Source organism: Lodderomyces elongisporus, chromosome 7 (assembly GCF_030384665.1).
Source record: "Lodderomyces elongisporus chromosome 7, complete sequence".
In the NCBI taxonomy this organism is placed as follows: Eukaryota; Fungi; Ascomycota; class Pichiomycetes; order Serinales; family Debaryomycetaceae; genus Lodderomyces; species Lodderomyces elongisporus.
Window position 1 is genome coordinate 328,063 of NC_083679.1, and position 18,213 is coordinate 346,275.

Sequence of the window (18,213 nt, forward strand, 5' to 3'; positions counted from 1 at the left end):
GACACTTTATCGAGGGTAATTCTTTTCCCACATTTTAGTTTCTTCTTCTGTTCTTTTCTGCTTTAATTTTTTTCTTTTCTTCTATACTCCATTTCATTTTTCAGGCATTCCTATACTTGTCATTTCGGAACCTTGTCATGGCAAAAACTTTTCTTTCTTTCTTCTAGTTGCTTTCCCCACCGTAGGTCCATGCATCATGACTTAAAAAACAAATGGGTAATATTTTTCTCTTTGTTGGATGTTTGTTTTTCTTTGTGAGATTATCAACACGCGAACAATAGAATGCATCAGATACGGCAAAACAATTACTCTGTGCGAGGATTGTGACGTTTGTTTCGAACGAGGTTATTACCCAAAGTTGGATTCATTGCAATAATTGTTCTTGATGTTGGTGTTGGTGTTGCTATTGTTCTTATTGCTTGTACAAATCTTTGTAATATTATTGTTAGTATTATTGTTAGTATTATTGTTAGTATTATTGTTAGTATTATTGTTAGTATTATTGTTAGTATTATTATTGTTGTTGTTGTTGTTCTCGGAAGTTGCATGACTTTTATCCCCCACATTTTGATGTGTTTGATGGTTCCAATTTTATACCTGGGTGGAGTCCTGTGGAGCTCTGCAGAGCCTTTTTTGAGGAGGAATATCGAGTACTATCGTTTAATATAAATAGGAGTCATTTCTGATCATTTTTTTTCCCTTTCGTATTTATATACCTTGGAAGGTTTTGTTTCGACAATCAAGCTCCGTACAAACAATCATTGTCTTTAACTAGCATGTCTTCAGAAGCTAAGATTGAAATCTCCGAGAGCGAAAGCTCACACTCATCGCTCGCAAAAGTAGAGCAGCAAATTGAATTAGATGTTGATAAAGAATATTCGTTTTTAGGCATGTCTGGCCCCAAACTAAACTATGCAATCGCCACTTTTGCCGGTGTTGGGTTTTTGCTATTTGGGTATGACCAAGGTGTTTATGGAAGTTTGCTAAGCTTGCCATCTTTTGAAAATCAGTTTCCGCAGATCAAAGCCTCGGTGAATAGTACATTGCAAGGGGCAGTTATCGCAGTTTATGAACTAGGATGTTTGACAAGTGCCTTGTCTACCGTGTACCTCGGTGATAAATTAGGAAGGTTAAAATGTATGTTTCTTGGGTGCATCATTGTTCTTATTGGTGCTGTATTGCAAGCAACTGCATTCACCGTCCCACATTTGGCTGTGGCTAGAGTCATCACAGGGTTTGGAACAGGTTACTTAACTGCAACAGTTCCAGTATGGCAATCGGAATTGAGTCGGGCACGTTCCAGAGGTAAATTAATCATGATGCAAGGAAGTTTAATTACATTGGGTATTGCCATCTCTTACTGGATTGATTTTGGCTTCTACTTCATCAATCGAGCCAGTGAAGACTCAAAAGGTATCTCTTGGAGAATCCCCGTTGTTTTACAAGTTGTTTTTCCCATCTTGTTGATGCCAGTCTGTTTCAAATTACCAGAAAGTCCTAGATGGTTGATGTCAAAGGGAAGAGTGCAAGAGGCTAGAGTTGTGTTTAGTGCAATCTACGGCTTACCTGCATCACACGAAAAAATCACAGAACAATTGACAGAAATTAAGAGCTCACTAGAACTCGAGGCTTCTGCAGCTTCGGGGTTCAAAGTTTCGGAATTGTTCAAGCAAGGACCAACAAGAAACTTCCACAGATTAAGTTTGGCTTGCTGGTCACAAATCATGCAACAGATTTCAGGTATCAATTTAATCACCTACTATGCTGGTACAATTTTTGAAAACTACATTGGTATGTCGGCTTTCAACGCAAGAATCTTGGCAGCATGCAATGGTACTGAATACTTTCTTGCCTCACTATTTGGAATCCTACTCATTGAAAGGGTTGGAAGAAGAAGATTATTGTTTTTGGGTGCAATTGGTCAAGCCTTAACAATGATGGTGCTAACAATCTCAGGCTGGCAAGCAAAGAAACTAGGCGATGAAGGTCGCGATAATTCGGGTGCGGGTATCGCCGCCGCCGTCTTCTTGTTTGTGTTCAACTCTATCTTTGGCATGACTTACCTTGGTGGAACATGGCTATACCCTCCAGAGATTTCGTCTCTACAGTTACGTGCTGCCACAGCGGGTCTTAGTACCGCAAGTAACTGGGCGTTCAACTTCTTGGTGGTTATGGTGACGCCCGTGATGTTTGCCAATATCGATTACTATACATATTGTGTTTTTGCTTGTATCAATGCGCTTATGGCAGTGGTTGTTTACTTCTTTTACGTTGAAACGTCTGGAAGAACCTTGGAAGAAATGGATTACATCTTCAACAAGTGCCCCGTCTATAGACCTTGGGAGGTTGTGAAAATAGAGAAAAACACACCAAAAAGAGACCACAAAACAGATGAAAAAGATTTTGAAAAGCCAGAAGTCGAGCATCTTGATGAGGTTAATAGCATGCTTGAGTAATGCAGTTTTAAATAGCCGTACTTTAGATTCTATACTATGACTAAAAGTACACATTTATTAAGATATGTTTTGTAATTGTAGGATAATTCTGTTGTAAAATAACATACTTGACTGCAAAAAAGAGAAAAAGAGAAAAAGAGAAAAGAGAATATGCATATGTATTTGAATTTTGGGTGCGTTATAGTCATTCCGTTTGTTCCCTTATCATTTATCGGTGCTGTTCTGTTCTATCCTATTTTGTTCTGTTCTGTTCTGTTCTGTTCTGTTCTCCAATTTTATTTCATTTCGAATTCACGTGTGTTTATTTTTCTTTCCATCACCTTCGGTCGCGCCTAGTCCTTTGTTGAAATATATTTCTATTAAAAAAACGTACAATATCTTACTGCAATATCAGTGTTATCTCGAGGTCCCTATTGCAAACCAGTCTAGCATTCATTCTTCTCCCTGTACATTTATTCGCAAAGTTGCAATGCCTGATATACTTCAATTGATCATCAATCAAACATCTTCCGATAATAATGCGAGACGCAATGCCGAGCTTGAGTTCAACCAAGTCGTGAGTCAAAATCCTTCGGAGTCGGCCTACCTTATTCTTGAATATTCGCTCAATTCAGAACTCCCTGTTGACGTGCGTCAATCGTGTTTACTTCAACTCAAACGAATAGTGCCCAAGTTTTGGTCCATGGGGTTTGGCTCGTTTGTGGGCCCACCAGTTGCACAAGATTTGAAGCTGGTCATTAGGTCACGCTTGCTAGATCTCGCTGTGGGAGATACAAACTCCAAGATCCGCAATGGTGCGGCATATGCTATTGTGCAAATTGCCTCTGCCGACTACCCCGACGAGTGGCCTGACTTGATTGCTAAATTGTATGTCGCAACCACAGATTATGCAAACGAAACGGCAATGTTGGGTGGTTTACTGGTTCTTACTGATTTGTTTGATGACCTCATCACCGAAGAACAATTTTGGGAAGACGGTATTGGTGCACAAGTAATAAACCACCTAAATGCGATTTTGGAAAATAACAAGGTTACTCTTGCAGTGAAAACACAAGCAATGAAATTATACGAGTCGGTATTAGCAATATTGAAAAGCCCAGAAGCGTTTAAAGATTCTAAGAGAAAAAACTTTGTTATTGATCAGGTCACAATTACATTGAAGATTTTCATCCAGCTCATATTGTTGGAAGGTGGAAACTTGGTTGAAATCGAGTTCAAGAGTAATGTCTACAAGTCAATGGCTACAATTATTGGCACTTTCCACCTGCGACTCCCTTTTGAGACAAAGTCCAATGTGTTAAGTTTCACGATAAAAGATGTCTCGCGAATTGCACCATTGTATAACCAGGTGGCTTTGAACGAGTATAAGGCGCCCTTGTACCTGGACCTTGACGCCGTGTCTCTGTTCAATAACCTTATCGATGGAATATTCCAGACGATATCATGTGTGCAACATGATGTTTCAATCTCGCTGGTTGCAAACATCCCAGAATTTCTCAAGAATGCATTGGTGTGTACCGCATTGCCCAAAGAGGTTGTTGAAGAATATCAAGATGATTTGAATTCATACGTTGCAGAAATTACGGGTCTTTCAGTCAATGTCAATCCAAGAGATCTGATTTTGGATTTCTGGGGTGAATTAAACTCTGGGGACGTGCAAGAGGCTTGTACAGCGCTTGTGGAGCTTTTTCAAAAAGATGACGGAAGATTGTTGGAAGCACAATTGTTTACTTTAGAAGGAATTTTGTCAAACGATCACGAATTAACACGGGTGCCGTTACAAACAATAGTTTCATTCATTTCATATCAGACTCCTGCATTGGTAGCTGCACGATGTTTTTTGTTGCTTCCTAAATATTTTGAGAAATTTGGCAGCGATGATATTGCTGATAACGGAGATGATGGCATTTGCAATCAGGCAAGGAAAGTGTTTTCCGATATGGTTGTGTTTGCTGAAAAGTGCAATAACAGCATTATTCAAATTGCAGCCTTGGTCAGCGTTACCTATTATCAACACGTATTTGAGCTTGACGCATTAGACGACTCTGTCCAGTTGATTATTTTTAGACTTGCTCTTCTGTTGATTGACGAATGTGAAGAAGACGGCTTACCAGTACTCTTAGAAGCAATTGCGGCGGCAATCACAATTAGTCCCTCGGTTGCAGCGTCAATCGAAGTGACAGCCAATGTCAATGTTGTTGAGCTTATTTTCAAAATAGCGTATAAGGACCCTGCAAATGTTCAACTAATTTCAGACTCCTCGGATTGTCTTAGCGCCCTTTTGGAAAATGTCAATGAGCAAGATTATATGGTTACATGCGAAAAATCCCTACCATTTATTTTGAAATTAATGGAAACAAGCGACGGCGCTTACACACCCCAATTGTACTTGAGTTTGGAGTTACTCGGAATTATCATCAAATCTGGACCTCACAAAACGCTTCCTTCTCAGATATTTGAATATGCATTCCATGCTCTCAAGTCAATCCTTTTGAAGTCCACTGATGACCAAATCCTTCAAAGCGGTGGCGAGGTATTCAACGAGTTGATTCAAAGAGCAGCACAATTATTCAGTGAATATAATGATCCCGAAAACAAGGAATCTGGGGTGGAATCAATGTTGAAGATTGTCTACAAGTTTTTATCACCCGAGTTGTCAGATAGTGCTGCCAACAAATGCGGCTCTATAGTGTGCTCACTTATAGCCAACTTTCAGACCCAGATCCCGCAGGAAATGTTGACGCGAATCTTGCAAGCGACAGTGCAGAGACTAGTCATTGCCAAGGAGCCAATTACAATCGAAAACCTTGTAATGGTGCTTTGTCAATTAGTTCTTTTGTCGCCGGAGGAGATGATCAATTTTCTTTCAAGCATGGTTATAAATGGTGAGCCCGGTTTGAAGACTGTTTTACCAATTTGGTTTGACTCTTATGAAATCACACGTGGGTATGAACAGATTAAACAAAATACCTTAGCTTTGGCGCGGATTTTTACTTTGGGTGACTCCAGAGTTGAGAATTTGATTGTCAATGGCGAGATTGTTCCGTATGATGGTGATTTGATAATCACCCGGTCGATGGCCAAAAAGATGCCAGAGAGATATACACAAATTTCGGCGTCGCTAAAGATTCTCAAATTGCTTGCTGGCGAGCTTCAATTTCAGTGCCAGCAACCAGATGTAGCTGACTATTTACCGAACCGAAGAGACAGAGGCAATGATGAGCAGAACTATGATAATGACGGCGATGATGACAATGACAACAATGTACATGAAGGTAGTGCTAGAGGTGGAGTAAATACCGATCACAGTGACTACAACGGTGACGATGATGACGACGACGACGGGTGGGAGGATATGGACGATATCGGTGTTCCTAACTATGAGAAATTGAAATCGTACATTGATGATGGAAATAGGGCTAATAAACTTCGTGGTGACGATGAGAGTTTGAAAGAGTTGTTGGTACAGTTTTTCAAAGAGTGCGCTGGAGAGAATCTTGGAGGATTTGGAAAATATTACGAGCAGTTGAGTGACGGTGAAAAAAAAATAATTACAGAGTGTATAGTTTTTTAAAAACTACATTTTTTTTGTTCTTTTTTTATTTTTTTGTTTTTGTTTTTGTTTTCTATTTCAGTTTTTACTTCATGCTGCTTCCCTCAACTTCCTCCGAGTAAAATAAAACGCGAGTCTGAGAAGTTGGGTATAATTAGGATTACATCTTTTTGATTATTGAAAAACCGAAAAGCCATGAAGTAGGATCTATGACTGTATTTGCGCTATTTACCTTAAAACATCCAACCGTTCTTGTTCTTGTTCTAGTTCTAGTTCTAGTTCTAGTTCGTTTCTTTTCATTTTAGATTTTTCTTAATTTTGTAAATTTTTTGCGCATCAGTGCATGAAGCTTAATTGGCATCCATCGCGCATCTTCCAATATATGTATATATAGATAAATGAATATAAAAATATATAAATCTAGCTGTATACATTTTATGTCATTGTCACCATAGTAGAGTATCACCGTTTCATAAAAGGCATACAAAGATATACGAATATATGTTGAGGATACAGCGAGCCATGTCATCTTCAACTACTGTACCTAATACTTTTGCAACCAAGCTTTTGAAAGTAAAGCCAGAGTCCATACATTTTGACTTGAAGAACAATGGCGATTCCCAGGTTCCCAGAATCACAGATGATGAAACTGAAGCGAATATCAAATTAGCTGCAAAGGAGCTTCTTACCACTAATAATGCGATTGGTTTCCCTACTGAGACTGTTTATGGTCTTGCAGGTTCAGCGTTATCAGACGAGTCTGTGAAATCCATCTATCGAGCGAAGCAACGACCAGCAGATAATCCGCTTATTATTCATGTCTCCTCATTGTCCCAATTACAAAGAAAGCTACTACCTGCCAACTATGAGATTCCCAAAATCTATCATAACCTTATTGAGCATTTCTGGCCGGGTCCATTAACCATTCTTTTACCCAACAATAGTAGCAACAGCAACAGCAACAGCAGCAGCAACAGCAACAGCAACAGCAACAGCAATAGCAGCAGCAATAGCAGTAGCAGCAGCAATAACAAGTCTCCCATCTCATCATATGTAACAGCTAACCAAGATACATTTGCTGTACGAATGCCTGCCCATCCAGTAGCAAGGGCCCTTATTGCCATTTCTGATTTACCACTTGCAGCTCCCTCAGCCAACTCCTCGACTAAACCCAGCCCGACTTTAGCGCAACATGTGATGCATGACTTGGGCGGGAAGATACCTATTGTTTTAGATGGGGGTGCTTGTGATGTGGGTGTCGAGTCTACCGTAGTAGATGGGTTGAGTGACCCGCCTATGCTTTTAAGGCCTGGTGGTGTTTCTCTCGAGGAGTTGAAACGGGTTGGAGGGGAAGAGTGGAAGAATGTGAGAGTTGCAAAACGCACCGCTGGAGCGGACGAGCTGGTAAAGACTCCAGGAATGAAATATAAACATTATTCACCTGATGCTAAAGTAGTTTTGTTTGTTAACTGTGGAGATGGAGAAGATGCTATTGCAAAGTATTTAAAAGCAAATAGAGTGAGTGTTGACGGAGTGGAAGTAGGGGCAAGAGGTGATTTAAGAGATTCAAAAGATTCAAAACAGGAAGGTCAAGGTCAGAAACATCTAATTTCGGCTAATGCAGATACGCCAAAGGTTGCGCTTCTTAAAAGTAGACATTTTAGGGACTATAAAGGTATAGACGTTGTAAGAGATTTGGGATCAGCTGGTGATGATATTGCAAGAAATTTATTTAAGTATTTGAGAGAAGTTGATGAGGATGAGAAAGTCGATTTGATTTTGATTGAAGGGGTAGAAGAAGTCGATGAGGGACTTGCAATTATGAACAGACTCAAGAAGGCGGCATTTGAGGTAATAGAAGGTTGATCAAATCAAATCAAACCAAAGCCAAACATATTATAGATGTAGGTGGGTAATGGGATAGAATAATTGCAAAGTAGTAAACTAGTATAGATGCCAGAGTTTATTGTTGTCGGTGAAGACTTTCCTAATCTAGTAATCAATACAATACCATTTCGTCTGTGTCCTTCCTTCTGCATGGACGGCATCCTTCCTTTTCCGCATAATACCACCACCGCCACCCACCAGTTAAAAAAAAAAAATAAAATGAAAAAGAAAGAAAGAAAAGAGTCAAAACATCAATCCAAATAAATAAAAAAAAAAAAAAATAAAAATAAAAAATAAAAATAAAAATAAAAATAAAAGATGAAAATGAAAATAGAAATAAAAATTGAACAATAGGGGCGCTACCTCTTCTTTTTTTCACTCCCCCCTCTCTGCTCTCTGCTTCCCATCTCCCCAAGGCTTATGAGCACAGTGCAAAATATAATGATTAGTAAGATTTGGAATAAGATGGGCAAGGAACTACAAACAATGTTAAAGAAAGGATGGTGAGATCTAACAACTGAGTTTAAATGTATCTGTACATATTGCTTTTTTTTTTCATTCACCCCTAATATTACACTGTTATCTATTGATATAAGAAGAATGTTTCTTTTTTCTTCTTTTTTTTTTTTTAAGAATGGTTTCTATCTCCAATGCTGTTGTTCTTATCTTCGCCATCCATATTAGTGCACCTTGTAATGCTGATGAGCACACGTCATAGTCTTTTTCTTTTTAATTTTTTTTTAATTTTTTTTTTTTTCATCTTTTATTTAAATAAATTTTTTTCTCTACATCTCTCTTTCTCAGTCAAATGTCCCCCGACGCTCATTCCGCTATCATAATAGTATACATGTATATATGCTTCATCACCTTCATCTTCTTTATCTTCTTCCTCTTCTTCTGCTTTTTTATTTTTTGCTTATTGTTTTCTTTCGCTGATGGTTCTGTGTTTCTTCGACAAGTTAAAAGAGTAATAAAATTTGAAATAGCAGCGAAAGACTCGCGTTGACTTCTTGAGACTCACGCTCGCGCGGACATCTCTCTACTGGAAACATAATATTTTCCGTCCATTTCATTTCACAAGTTTATTTTGTATTTTTTTTTTATCCTTTTTTTTTCTCTTTTTCTTTTTTTTTTTTTTCTTTTTCTTTTTTCTTTCTATTATTTCTTTTTAATTTTTAATTTTTTTCAAGCAAAGAGAAAAAACTCACACACTCACTCATTCACTCACACACACTCTCTCTCTTTCAAATCAATTGAACCAACTTCCATTTGCAACACTTTTCAAATAATATCAGTCAAAGAGAGTAAATTCAACGCCAGTATTATACCACAACCTTCATTTAATCAAGAGAACGCACATCGATTGACTTCATTGACATCTTAGTATTTCGTATCTCCAGGTTAACATATACACCCAACAACCCACTCAACCACCCCACACCCACACCCTCGCGCGTGTCATCTTTGTAAAAAATGTCCAGCAACCCGTATGACATCAGCCCCGACCAAGTGAAACTCCCAAACCGGGCTAATGTTCCATCACTCAAGTTCTGCTCAAAGACTATTGAAGAGACAGAAACTGAACTCAATACAGATGCCAAATTGGGATTGCCTGCACAGGAAATTATCAACCGACGCACCATTTATGGTGTCAACGAGTTATCCCACAAGGATGAAGAAAGTTTACTATTCAAATTTTTCTCCTCTTTTTATCAAGACCCGTTGATTTTGCTTCTTATTGGATCCTCGGTGATTAGTTTCATCATGGGCCAGACCGATGATGGTATCTCCATCTTCCTTGCCATTGTCATTGTTGTCACTGTTGGTTTTGTCCAGGAGTATAGATCTGAAAAGTCGTTGGAAGCATTGAACAAGTTAGTCCCCGCCGAGGCACATCTCACAAGAAACGGTAACTCAACCACTGTTCTCGCCTCCACTTTAGTACCCGGAGATGTAGTTTACTTCTCAACTGGTGATAGAATACCAGCTGATGTTCGTTTAACCAATGCAGTCTACCTAACCATAGATGAAAGTAACTTGACCGGTGAAAATAGACCAGTACAAAAGAATACTGATCCAGTTACTATGAAGGACCCCCCAGTCACAGAGAGAACCGATATAGCCTTTATGGGTACTTTGGTACGCGAAGGACACGGGAGTGGTATTGTTGTTGGAATTGGTACACAAACTGTTTTTGGGACTGTTTTTGAAATGATGAGTGAGATTGAAAAACCAAAGACACCTTTGCAACAGGCAATGGATAAATTAGGTAAGGACTTGAGTATATTTAGTTTTGCCATCATTGGTATAATTTGTTTAATTGGAATCTTCCAGGGAAGATCATGGTTGGATATGTTTCAGATTTCAGTATCTTTGGCAGTAGCTGCGATTCCCGAAGGTCTACCAATCATTGTTACTGTCACCTTGGCATTGGGAGTATTGCGCTTGGCCAAACAAAAGGCGATTGTAAAGAGATTGCCAAGTGTCGAAACCTTGGGATCAGTTAATGTTATTTGCTCGGATAAGACGGGCACATTAACTCAAAACCACATGACGGTTACCAAAATATGGACCACTGACTTCAAAGGCAGTTTCAACTCACCCTTTTTAGTGGTTGAGAAATTGGACGATAACACATTACACCACCAATTGACTGCAAACATGCGCAAAGTGCTTCATTGTGGTAATATTTGTAACAACTCCAAGTATTCGGCGGCAAATGAACGGTATGTTGGTAACCCAAGCGACATTGCCTTGCTTGAATGTCTTCCTCATTTCGGATTGGAAGACATTCGAGGGCAAACAGAGAGGATGAATGAGTTGCCATTCTCATCCACAAGAAAGTACATGGCCATTAGTGTTCATACTGGTGACAGAGCCAAGGCAGATACGTATGCTAAAGGTGCAACGGAGAAACTACTCAAACATTGTAACAGATACTACGACTCTAACGGGCACGTACAACCGATTACTCCTGACTTTATGGAAACCGTGCATGAGAAATCTAAGTTGCTTGCCAATGATGGACTTCGTGTTTTGGGTTTTGCCGAAAGTAACAAGTCGTTTGACCAAGAGCCACTGGATTTGATCTTTTGCGGAATGGTTGGTATGAAGGATCCACCAAGACCCAATGTTGGTAAATCTATTTCTATGTTGATGAAAGGAGGCGTCCACGTGATTATGATCACTGGTGACTCTCCATCCACGGCGTTGAACATAGCTAGACAAATTGGTATGCCGGTGACTGGACAACACTCGGTGATGACAGGGGACCAGATTGACGAATTGAAAGAGGAATCTTTATCGCACGCCATCCATAATGTTTCTGTTTTTGCTAGAACTACTCCCGAACATAAAGTCAAGATTGTGAAGGCATTGCAGAGACGTGGGGATATTGTGGCAATGACAGGTGACGGTGTCAATGACGCACCGGCATTAAAGCTTGCTGATATTGGTATCGCCATGGGTAAGAACGGAACTGATGTGGCCAAGGAAGCAGCTGATATGGTGCTTACCGATGATGATTTCAGTACCATTCTTAGTGCTATTGAAGAAGGTAAAGGTATATTTAACAATATTCAAAACTTTATTACTTTTCAGTTGAGTACATCGATTGCTGCATTAACTTTGATTGCATTGAGTACATTCTTTGGACTCCCAAACCCATTAAACGCAATGCAAATATTGTGGATCAACATTTTGATGGATGGTCCACCAGCACAATCATTGGGTGTTGAGCCAGTTGATCACGAAGTGATGAACAAGCCACCAAGAAGCAGAAATGATAAGATCTTGACTTCGCAATTGCTCAAGAGAGTTGTTCAGTCAGCCGTGATGATCATTATCGGAACATTGTACATCTTTATAAAGGAGATGAAAGATGGCGAGGTGACTGCGCGGGACACGACAATGACATTCACATGTTTTGTTCTTTTTGATATGTTCAACGCTTTGGCATGTCGCCACCATTCAAAGTCTATTTTTTCTATGGGGATGAAGAACAGCATGTTTAATTTTGCTGTGTTTGGATCTTTATTGGGCCAATTCTGTGCTGTGTATGTGCCATTTTTCCAAAGAATTTTCCAAACCGAGGCGTTGAGTTTGGGTGATATTTTGCATTTGATTGGATTGTGCAGTTCGGTATTTATTGTTGACGAGGTTAGAAAATGGTGGGTCAGGAGAAGGACATTGTATACGAATAACTACAACGTTGGAGTATAAAGAGAGTGGAAAGATTTAATAAACTATAGAAGGTGTATATATTTATAGAGTGAACAAAGTATCTAAACGCATTTAGTAGTAGACCGAAAGAGAAAAAAAAAAAAGAAAGAAAGAAATGAAATGATCAATCTCGATAATTAATCTGTTAACAGAGTAAGCTATGAAAAATTGAGGATTTTGACAATAATTGGTATATATGAAAGATTTAGCTCCAAGGTTTTGAATGTGAATATCTTATGATTGATTTTGCCAAATTTCTTTAGCCGCGGCAATTTCTATGCTTCTTTCTCTTTCTTTAATTTTTCTTTTTTTCTTTTTTTTTTTTTTTAATTTGTTTTGTTTCTTTCTGCTAATACGTATTCACCCCACATGTATTTTCAAAATTACCCACAGGTAATGTCATGAATAATATTCATATAAATTAACAGGTAGTCGTCCAAGACACTTACATAAAGCCTTTCAGTTATTAAAGTCTTTACCTCTGGTTGATCTCCAATTAACTTCATTTGCAACTGCGCTACTTGATGGCTTTTTTTTTTTTTTTTTAGCTCGTTAACATCAGTCCAAAGTAGAAGGTGTTCATTCTTTTATTATTTATTTTTTTTTATACCCCACATCACTCATTCATATTACTCGAGAATCACAGAGACGACCTTTAACTAATGGTATTTACGTTTGTCATTGACAATTATGTCAACAAGTATCTTCCTCGAAATCAGCTCCACAAGCTCCCCAGACCAGTTTCTTTCTTTTTGGGGTATCATGATCCACCACATCCGCGTTCTCCCGTCCCGGATTACATACTATGGCTCGAGATTGCTATTGGTACATTCAGCGGGCTAGCACTAATAATGGGTGTGTTTATGCACCACAATGTCTTTACAGACCATCACCATGCGCCTATACTATTAGCATCGTACGCTGCATCGGCTATATTATGCTTTAATACCTCGCAAGTTCCACTAGCGCAGCCGCGTAATGTGTTTATGGGCCATTTCGTTGCGGCATTAATTGGAACATGTATTCAAAAATTGTTTAGCTTGAGCGAGCACGCTAGGGATAATTATTGGGCAAGTGCTGCACTTAGTGTTGCCGTGAGCTCGGTAGCAATGTCTATTCTTAACTGTATCCACCCACCCGCTGGGGCATCAGCTGTATTACCTAGTATTGATGCGCAAATTAGACAGATGTCATGGTGGTATTTGCCTGTGCAGCTTATAAGCTCGGTGTTGATACTCTCAGTTGCATTAATTACCGGAAATATTGTGAGGTCGTATCCGGTGTACTGGTGGAGTCCAGGAAAAGCAGGGAAGAAGCCGTCGACGCCACTGTCACTGACGAGGGAGGAAAGAATTCTGAGGCGGGGTCCAACTGATGAAGAGAAACAAATAGAAAGTAGCATCGAAAGCAGTACTTCGGATGCCGAGGATGGAGCTGGCGGTACTATGAATATTGATCGAGCTACGAGTGGAACTATGATCACTATAACTCCCGATCTGATAATATCTCCTGAATTTTTAGATTTGGACGAAGTACAAATTGATTGGTTGAAAATGTTGCAATCGAAATTGATCTCGTCAGAAGAGGAGCAAAGGCGAAAGAAAAGGAGAAGTATCAGCCAGAACCTGAGGCTGATCCTGAGACGGACTAGTCTTAGAAGAGAAGACGAAGAAAAAGGAGAGGACGAAGTTGACCATGGATCGATAAACCATAATGAGCAGACAAAAGGGAAGGCTACAACAAGTTCGTGAAAGGCTAAAGAAATTGAAATGAACAACCTATAAGCATTTACAGTTCATTTACAAGCAATTTTCGTTCTTAATCTTTTACCTTTCTCTTTGTAATTAGTATTGTTCACTAGCAGCGCCAGTAATCCACTCAGTGCGAACATATTTGCGTTATGTATTCTGCATTTATTTAATTCTCGTTTTTTTTTTTTTTTTTTTTCAATTTTGCATTAAAATTACATATCTTTAATTTTAATTTTAATCCTTGATTATAAACAACACCATATGGTCTTATACGTTGCAATTGCTATTTGATTTAATAATCGTTATATTTACACATTAAGCTCTTTTTCAATGACTTCCACTGGAACAACGCCTTTGAATTCTGGCTGTTCCAATTTCTCAAACAATGCCTCTGCAACCTGAGTAGTGCTCACCACAGGTCTTATAAGGCTACTCAAAAATGAATCACCTAAAGTCGTTTTTTTAACGCCAACGGCAAATCTCAATCCCTTCATAATCACATCCCTTTTAGTCATTCCCATATCATGCAGCTCGTCGTACATTACACCTGGCCTCATGATGATTGTTCTCAATTGTGGAATTTTACTAATTATGGCTTCAGCCTCGCGTTTCGTTGTAATGTATCGCTGTGGAACTATTGGGGGATTCTGGTCAGCCGATATGTACACGAAATTGCCCGCATCGACATTCACTTTTTCACTTGTTTCTCTGGCTTGTGCGTATTCCTTTGCTAAATTTACTGCTGAATCGCGTTGTACTGCTTCGTAACTCATCCACTTTTTGTCCTTTTGCATCGGATTGGAGCCCATCACGGCGTTTGCCAATTTTCTTGCATCGTTTACTAGCAGGCTTGCGCCATTACCCAAGCCACTGAATCCACTTGCAGCTGAGGAGTTCATGCTGTTTTTATAAGATTGATCTTCAAACAATATCCCAATTGAATGCACTACAGTGTCGAATTGAGATAGTTTCAGTCCAAGTTCGTTGGGTTGAAAAATGTCAGCCTTTTGCCAACTAACATTTTGAACCCATGGTTGATGTAATACAGCTTTTGGAGGTTGACCTGATCGCGAGAATGATGTAACTGTATATCCCTTATAGGTTCCTACTTCACAGATCTTGCGACCCAAAAACCCGTTTCCGCCAAATACCGCAATTGATCGTGTCATGTTAATTCTCTTTTTAATTATGGTTGTAACAATATATAAATTGAATTTGAATTCGAACGGTGTAGTAGTAAGATAATTGTTATTTACTCAAAACCAATGAAAGAAGCAATCGTGATAGGAAATCGAGATTTATGTGAAATAGAATAATCAAAAGTAAGCAAAACAAAAATAATAATAATAATAATAATAATAAAAAGGTTGTTAAAAAATTTGAGTTTGGTAGTGGTCAAGTATATTGGTTAGCAATTGGTTAGCCCAGTTAGTAAAGAAAATGTTGTTCTTGAAGAGCGTGGCAGTGGTGAAGATATTGTTTTGTAGAACTTGTGGTTATGTGATGGTTTTTGTAAGATGTAGGTTTTTAAAGTTGCGCTTTCCTCCAAGAACGAGCGTATTCACTACCAAATGGTTACTCAAATAATAGTTCAAGCTCTTTATAAACCATCTTTTTTTTTTATGCCTACATGCAACCAACATATCCAATATTTAAATGAAGTCGGTAAAAAAAAGGAAACATAGAAACAGGAAACAGGAAACAGGAAACATAAAAACAGGAAAGAGGAAACAAGAACAAGAAACATGGACGCCGGAAAAACTTGATAGTAGTTAATGTATACAGTAAATTCAATAAATTAAAAAGTAAGATGAAGAAAAAGAAAAAGAAGACGACAATTAATGCAAATAAAGAGTGGTATTAGTTTATACTCAAAATGTACACCAATTTCTCTGAAAATACCTCAGTTTACTTTTCCAAATACCGTGTTTATTAATTATTTAACGCCCCTGCCGTATTTTCTTTGATTACTCTTTTTCCATACTTTTTTTATATTACTTCTCTTTCTCTTTCCGCTTCTACTTCTTGTACCTGTTATATCCGTTTAAAATCTTATTTACTACAATTAGTTAGACACGTTTACCAAATCGCAAAATCAAAATATCATTGTATATATATATATCCGTCAATATTTACTGTATTATATAAAGAAAAAAGTCGCCAATCAATGATCAAATTTCTTTCTCCACATTATGGATTCCTCGTCCTCAACATCTTCCATACTTGGAGAATACCTCTTTGGTATGGTATTTGATTTGCTTGAATTACCTTCCTTTCCATTTAATATGGGTGTCTTTGGCTCCAGTGCTTCATTCAAGTTAGTACCTGTCAATTTACTAGAATTAAGCACCTCATTATTGTTTATTATATGCAGCTTGAGTTTCTCCAGTTTGGCAGGCTTAACAGGTCTTGTAGGTCTTTGACTATTCTGTTTCTGGTTTAAATGCTTCTGCTGGGTCAGTTTAGCTGTTTGGTTTTGAATTGGAGCATGTGCCAGGTATTCATTTAATGCTGGTCCCAAATTAAACCCAAAAAACTGGTTCAAGAAATCTTGTCGTTGTTGTTGTTGTTGTTTTTGATTTTCTTTTTGGGTCTTGGACTGAGTCTTACTCTGATTCAGTTGGCTTAAAAATTGACTAATCTGTTCTTGCTCATTCTCGTAAATTTTATCTTCTTCATCGCGAATTAAGCTTTCCAATACATGCTCTTTACTTTCAACCTCATGTGCTTCTTTGGACTTGTGCTGTTTTTCCAATTCATGTTGCTGTTGAACAAGTCTTTCGAGTTCAAGTTGTGCTTGCTTGACCTTAGCTTCAGCTTCCTTTTGTTGCGCCAAAATCTCTCGTTTTCTTTGAGCAATAGCTTCAGCTTTAGCTTTAGCTTTTTCTTCTTCAGCCTTAGCCTTTGCTTTAGCTTTAGCTTCTTCTTCTTCAGCCTTTGCCTTTGCTTTAGCTTTAGCTTCTTCATCTTCAGCCTTTGCCTTTGCTTTAGCTTGAGCTTCTTCGTTTCTATTCTTTTTCTTTTTCTTCTTCTCCTCCTCCTTCTTTTCTGCACTGGCAGAGCCATTGATTGGTGTTATTACAAATTGGTTTTTGAGAGCATTGGCTGCTTCTCTAATAATTTTCTCGTGATCTTCCAAAGTCTCATCCTCACTATCATCTTCTTGTTCTTGTTCTGCTTCTTCTTCTTCTTCTTGTTCTGCTTCTTCTTCATCATTGTGTCCAAATTGCAACTCTTTACTTTCCGGTTCAAATACATGGCCCCCAAATAAGCAATTCAATACATCCTCGACATTCAGATGAATGTAATGTAATTTCTTGGGGATGTTCAAACTCAAGATGTTTTCGCGTTTGTTCCATCTCCAGTTGATATTGTCAATATCAATATAGTTCAAATTGAATGTGTTTTCCACTTTGAAGTTATCCAGGCGTGGACCGGAAATGACAATTTTGATCAACGGTGGTTGTTGGCGAATAACCTGTACTTCATAGTTGTTAAAGTTGCCGTAGGGCTTATAGATTTGAATCTGGAACTCGTCTTCAGTCTCAAGCTTCTTGACTACTCTAGGACGAGCACTTGGTGGGAGTGCCTGTTGTTGTTGTTGGGGTGGTGGTGGTAACTTTTGTTTTGGTTGTTTTCTTTGGTATGGTTGTTGGTGGAATGATTGGTGATAGTATGGATGTTGCTGATAAAAGTGCTGAGGTGCAGCAATTGGTTGGTAAAATGGATGTGATTGATGTTGGTTGAATTGTTCTTGATGCAACAAGCTCAACAATGAATTCAAATCGAGTCCTTCATCTTGATCAGTTTCCAATTCGCGTGGTTTTTGTTGTTGTGGTTGGTAAAAGTAGTACGACATTTTGTTAGTATTAAATTTGGCTTGTTTTTATAATATGTAGATGCTAATTGTTTAAGTTCAATTGATTTGATGGTAGAAAATAATGAACAAGAGAATATAAACTTTGTCAAATTTCAATTAATAGTGGAGGATATCAAGAGGAAGGGATCAGGATGGGAGGGGAGGGGTTTTTATAGTAAATGAGAAGGCCCGATGAATAAAGGTTAATGACCCATTTATTCATTTCCTCATTCTTGTCTGCTAAAGATGTGTGGGTGCATGCGTAATGAGAGTATGTGTTTAATTGGTTGCAATATTGCATGGAATAATTTGGAAGGAGTTGGAACTTCAAGTGGGTGCTCCATGCAGCAATTGGCGCAATTGTGGAACCACATGGAATGTGAGAGATTGAACACTAAGGAGACCCTCATGCTCTTCTTACTCTCTCACATATACTCACACATACTCACTCACATACAAATCCACGCTCTAGTCCTCTCCTCTCTT

The 18,213-nt window shown here is 38.5% G+C and overlaps 7 protein-coding genes across 7 annotated transcripts; 5 read left to right on the plus strand and 2 right to left on the minus strand. All coding sequences in view use genetic code 12, as the record gives it.

Annotated features, from left to right (window-relative positions):
• Positions 1 to 776: 776 nt before the first annotated feature.
• On the plus strand, positions 777 to 2,456 carry PVL30_005077 (uncharacterized protein; the record flags this gene model as incomplete). Its single annotated transcript, XM_001523272.1, has 1 exon — positions 777 to 2,456. The coding sequence occupies one exon, from the start codon at positions 777 to 779 to the stop codon at positions 2,454 to 2,456; it is 1,680 nt and encodes a 559-aa protein (XP_001523322.1).
• Positions 2,457 to 2,925: 469 nt separating this feature from the next.
• PVL30_005078 (uncharacterized protein) lies at positions 2,926 to 6,030 on the plus strand (the record flags this gene model as incomplete). Its single annotated transcript, XM_001523273.1, has 1 exon — positions 2,926 to 6,030. One exon carries the CDS (start codon positions 2,926 to 2,928, stop codon positions 6,028 to 6,030), a length of 3,105 nt encoding a protein of 1,034 aa, XP_001523323.2.
• A 480-nt stretch (positions 6,031 to 6,510) lies between these two features.
• Positions 6,511 to 7,875, plus strand: PVL30_005079 (uncharacterized protein; the record flags this gene model as incomplete). The annotated part of the gene is made up of 1 exon (XM_001523274.1): positions 6,511 to 7,875. One exon carries the CDS (start codon positions 6,511 to 6,513, stop codon positions 7,873 to 7,875), a length of 1,365 nt encoding a protein of 454 aa, XP_001523324.2.
• Positions 7,876 to 9,369: 1,494 nt separating this feature from the next.
• On the plus strand, positions 9,370 to 12,117 carry PMR1 (High affinity Ca2+/Mn2+ P-type ATPase-like protein; the record flags this gene model as incomplete). The annotated part of the gene is made up of 1 exon (XM_001523275.2): positions 9,370 to 12,117. One exon carries the CDS (start codon positions 9,370 to 9,372, stop codon positions 12,115 to 12,117), a length of 2,748 nt encoding a protein of 915 aa, XP_001523325.2.
• Positions 12,118 to 12,779: 662 nt separating this feature from the next.
• PVL30_005081 (uncharacterized protein) lies at positions 12,780 to 13,868 on the plus strand (the record flags this gene model as incomplete). Its single annotated transcript, XM_001523276.2, has 1 exon — positions 12,780 to 13,868. One exon carries the CDS (start codon positions 12,780 to 12,782, stop codon positions 13,866 to 13,868), a length of 1,089 nt encoding a protein of 362 aa, XP_001523326.2.
• Positions 13,869 to 14,176: 308 nt separating this feature from the next.
• On the minus strand, positions 14,177 to 15,037 carry PVL30_005082 (uncharacterized protein; the record flags this gene model as incomplete). Its single annotated transcript, XM_001523277.2, has 1 exon — positions 14,177 to 15,037. One exon carries the CDS (start codon positions 15,035 to 15,037, stop codon positions 14,177 to 14,179), a length of 861 nt encoding a protein of 286 aa, XP_001523327.2.
• Positions 15,038 to 16,032: 995 nt separating this feature from the next.
• Positions 16,033 to 17,727, minus strand: PVL30_005083 (uncharacterized protein; the record flags this gene model as incomplete). The annotated part of the gene is made up of 1 exon (XM_001523278.2): positions 16,033 to 17,727. The coding sequence occupies one exon, from the start codon at positions 17,725 to 17,727 to the stop codon at positions 16,033 to 16,035; it is 1,695 nt and encodes a 564-aa protein (XP_001523328.2).
• Between the last annotated feature and the right edge of the window lie 486 nt (positions 17,728 to 18,213).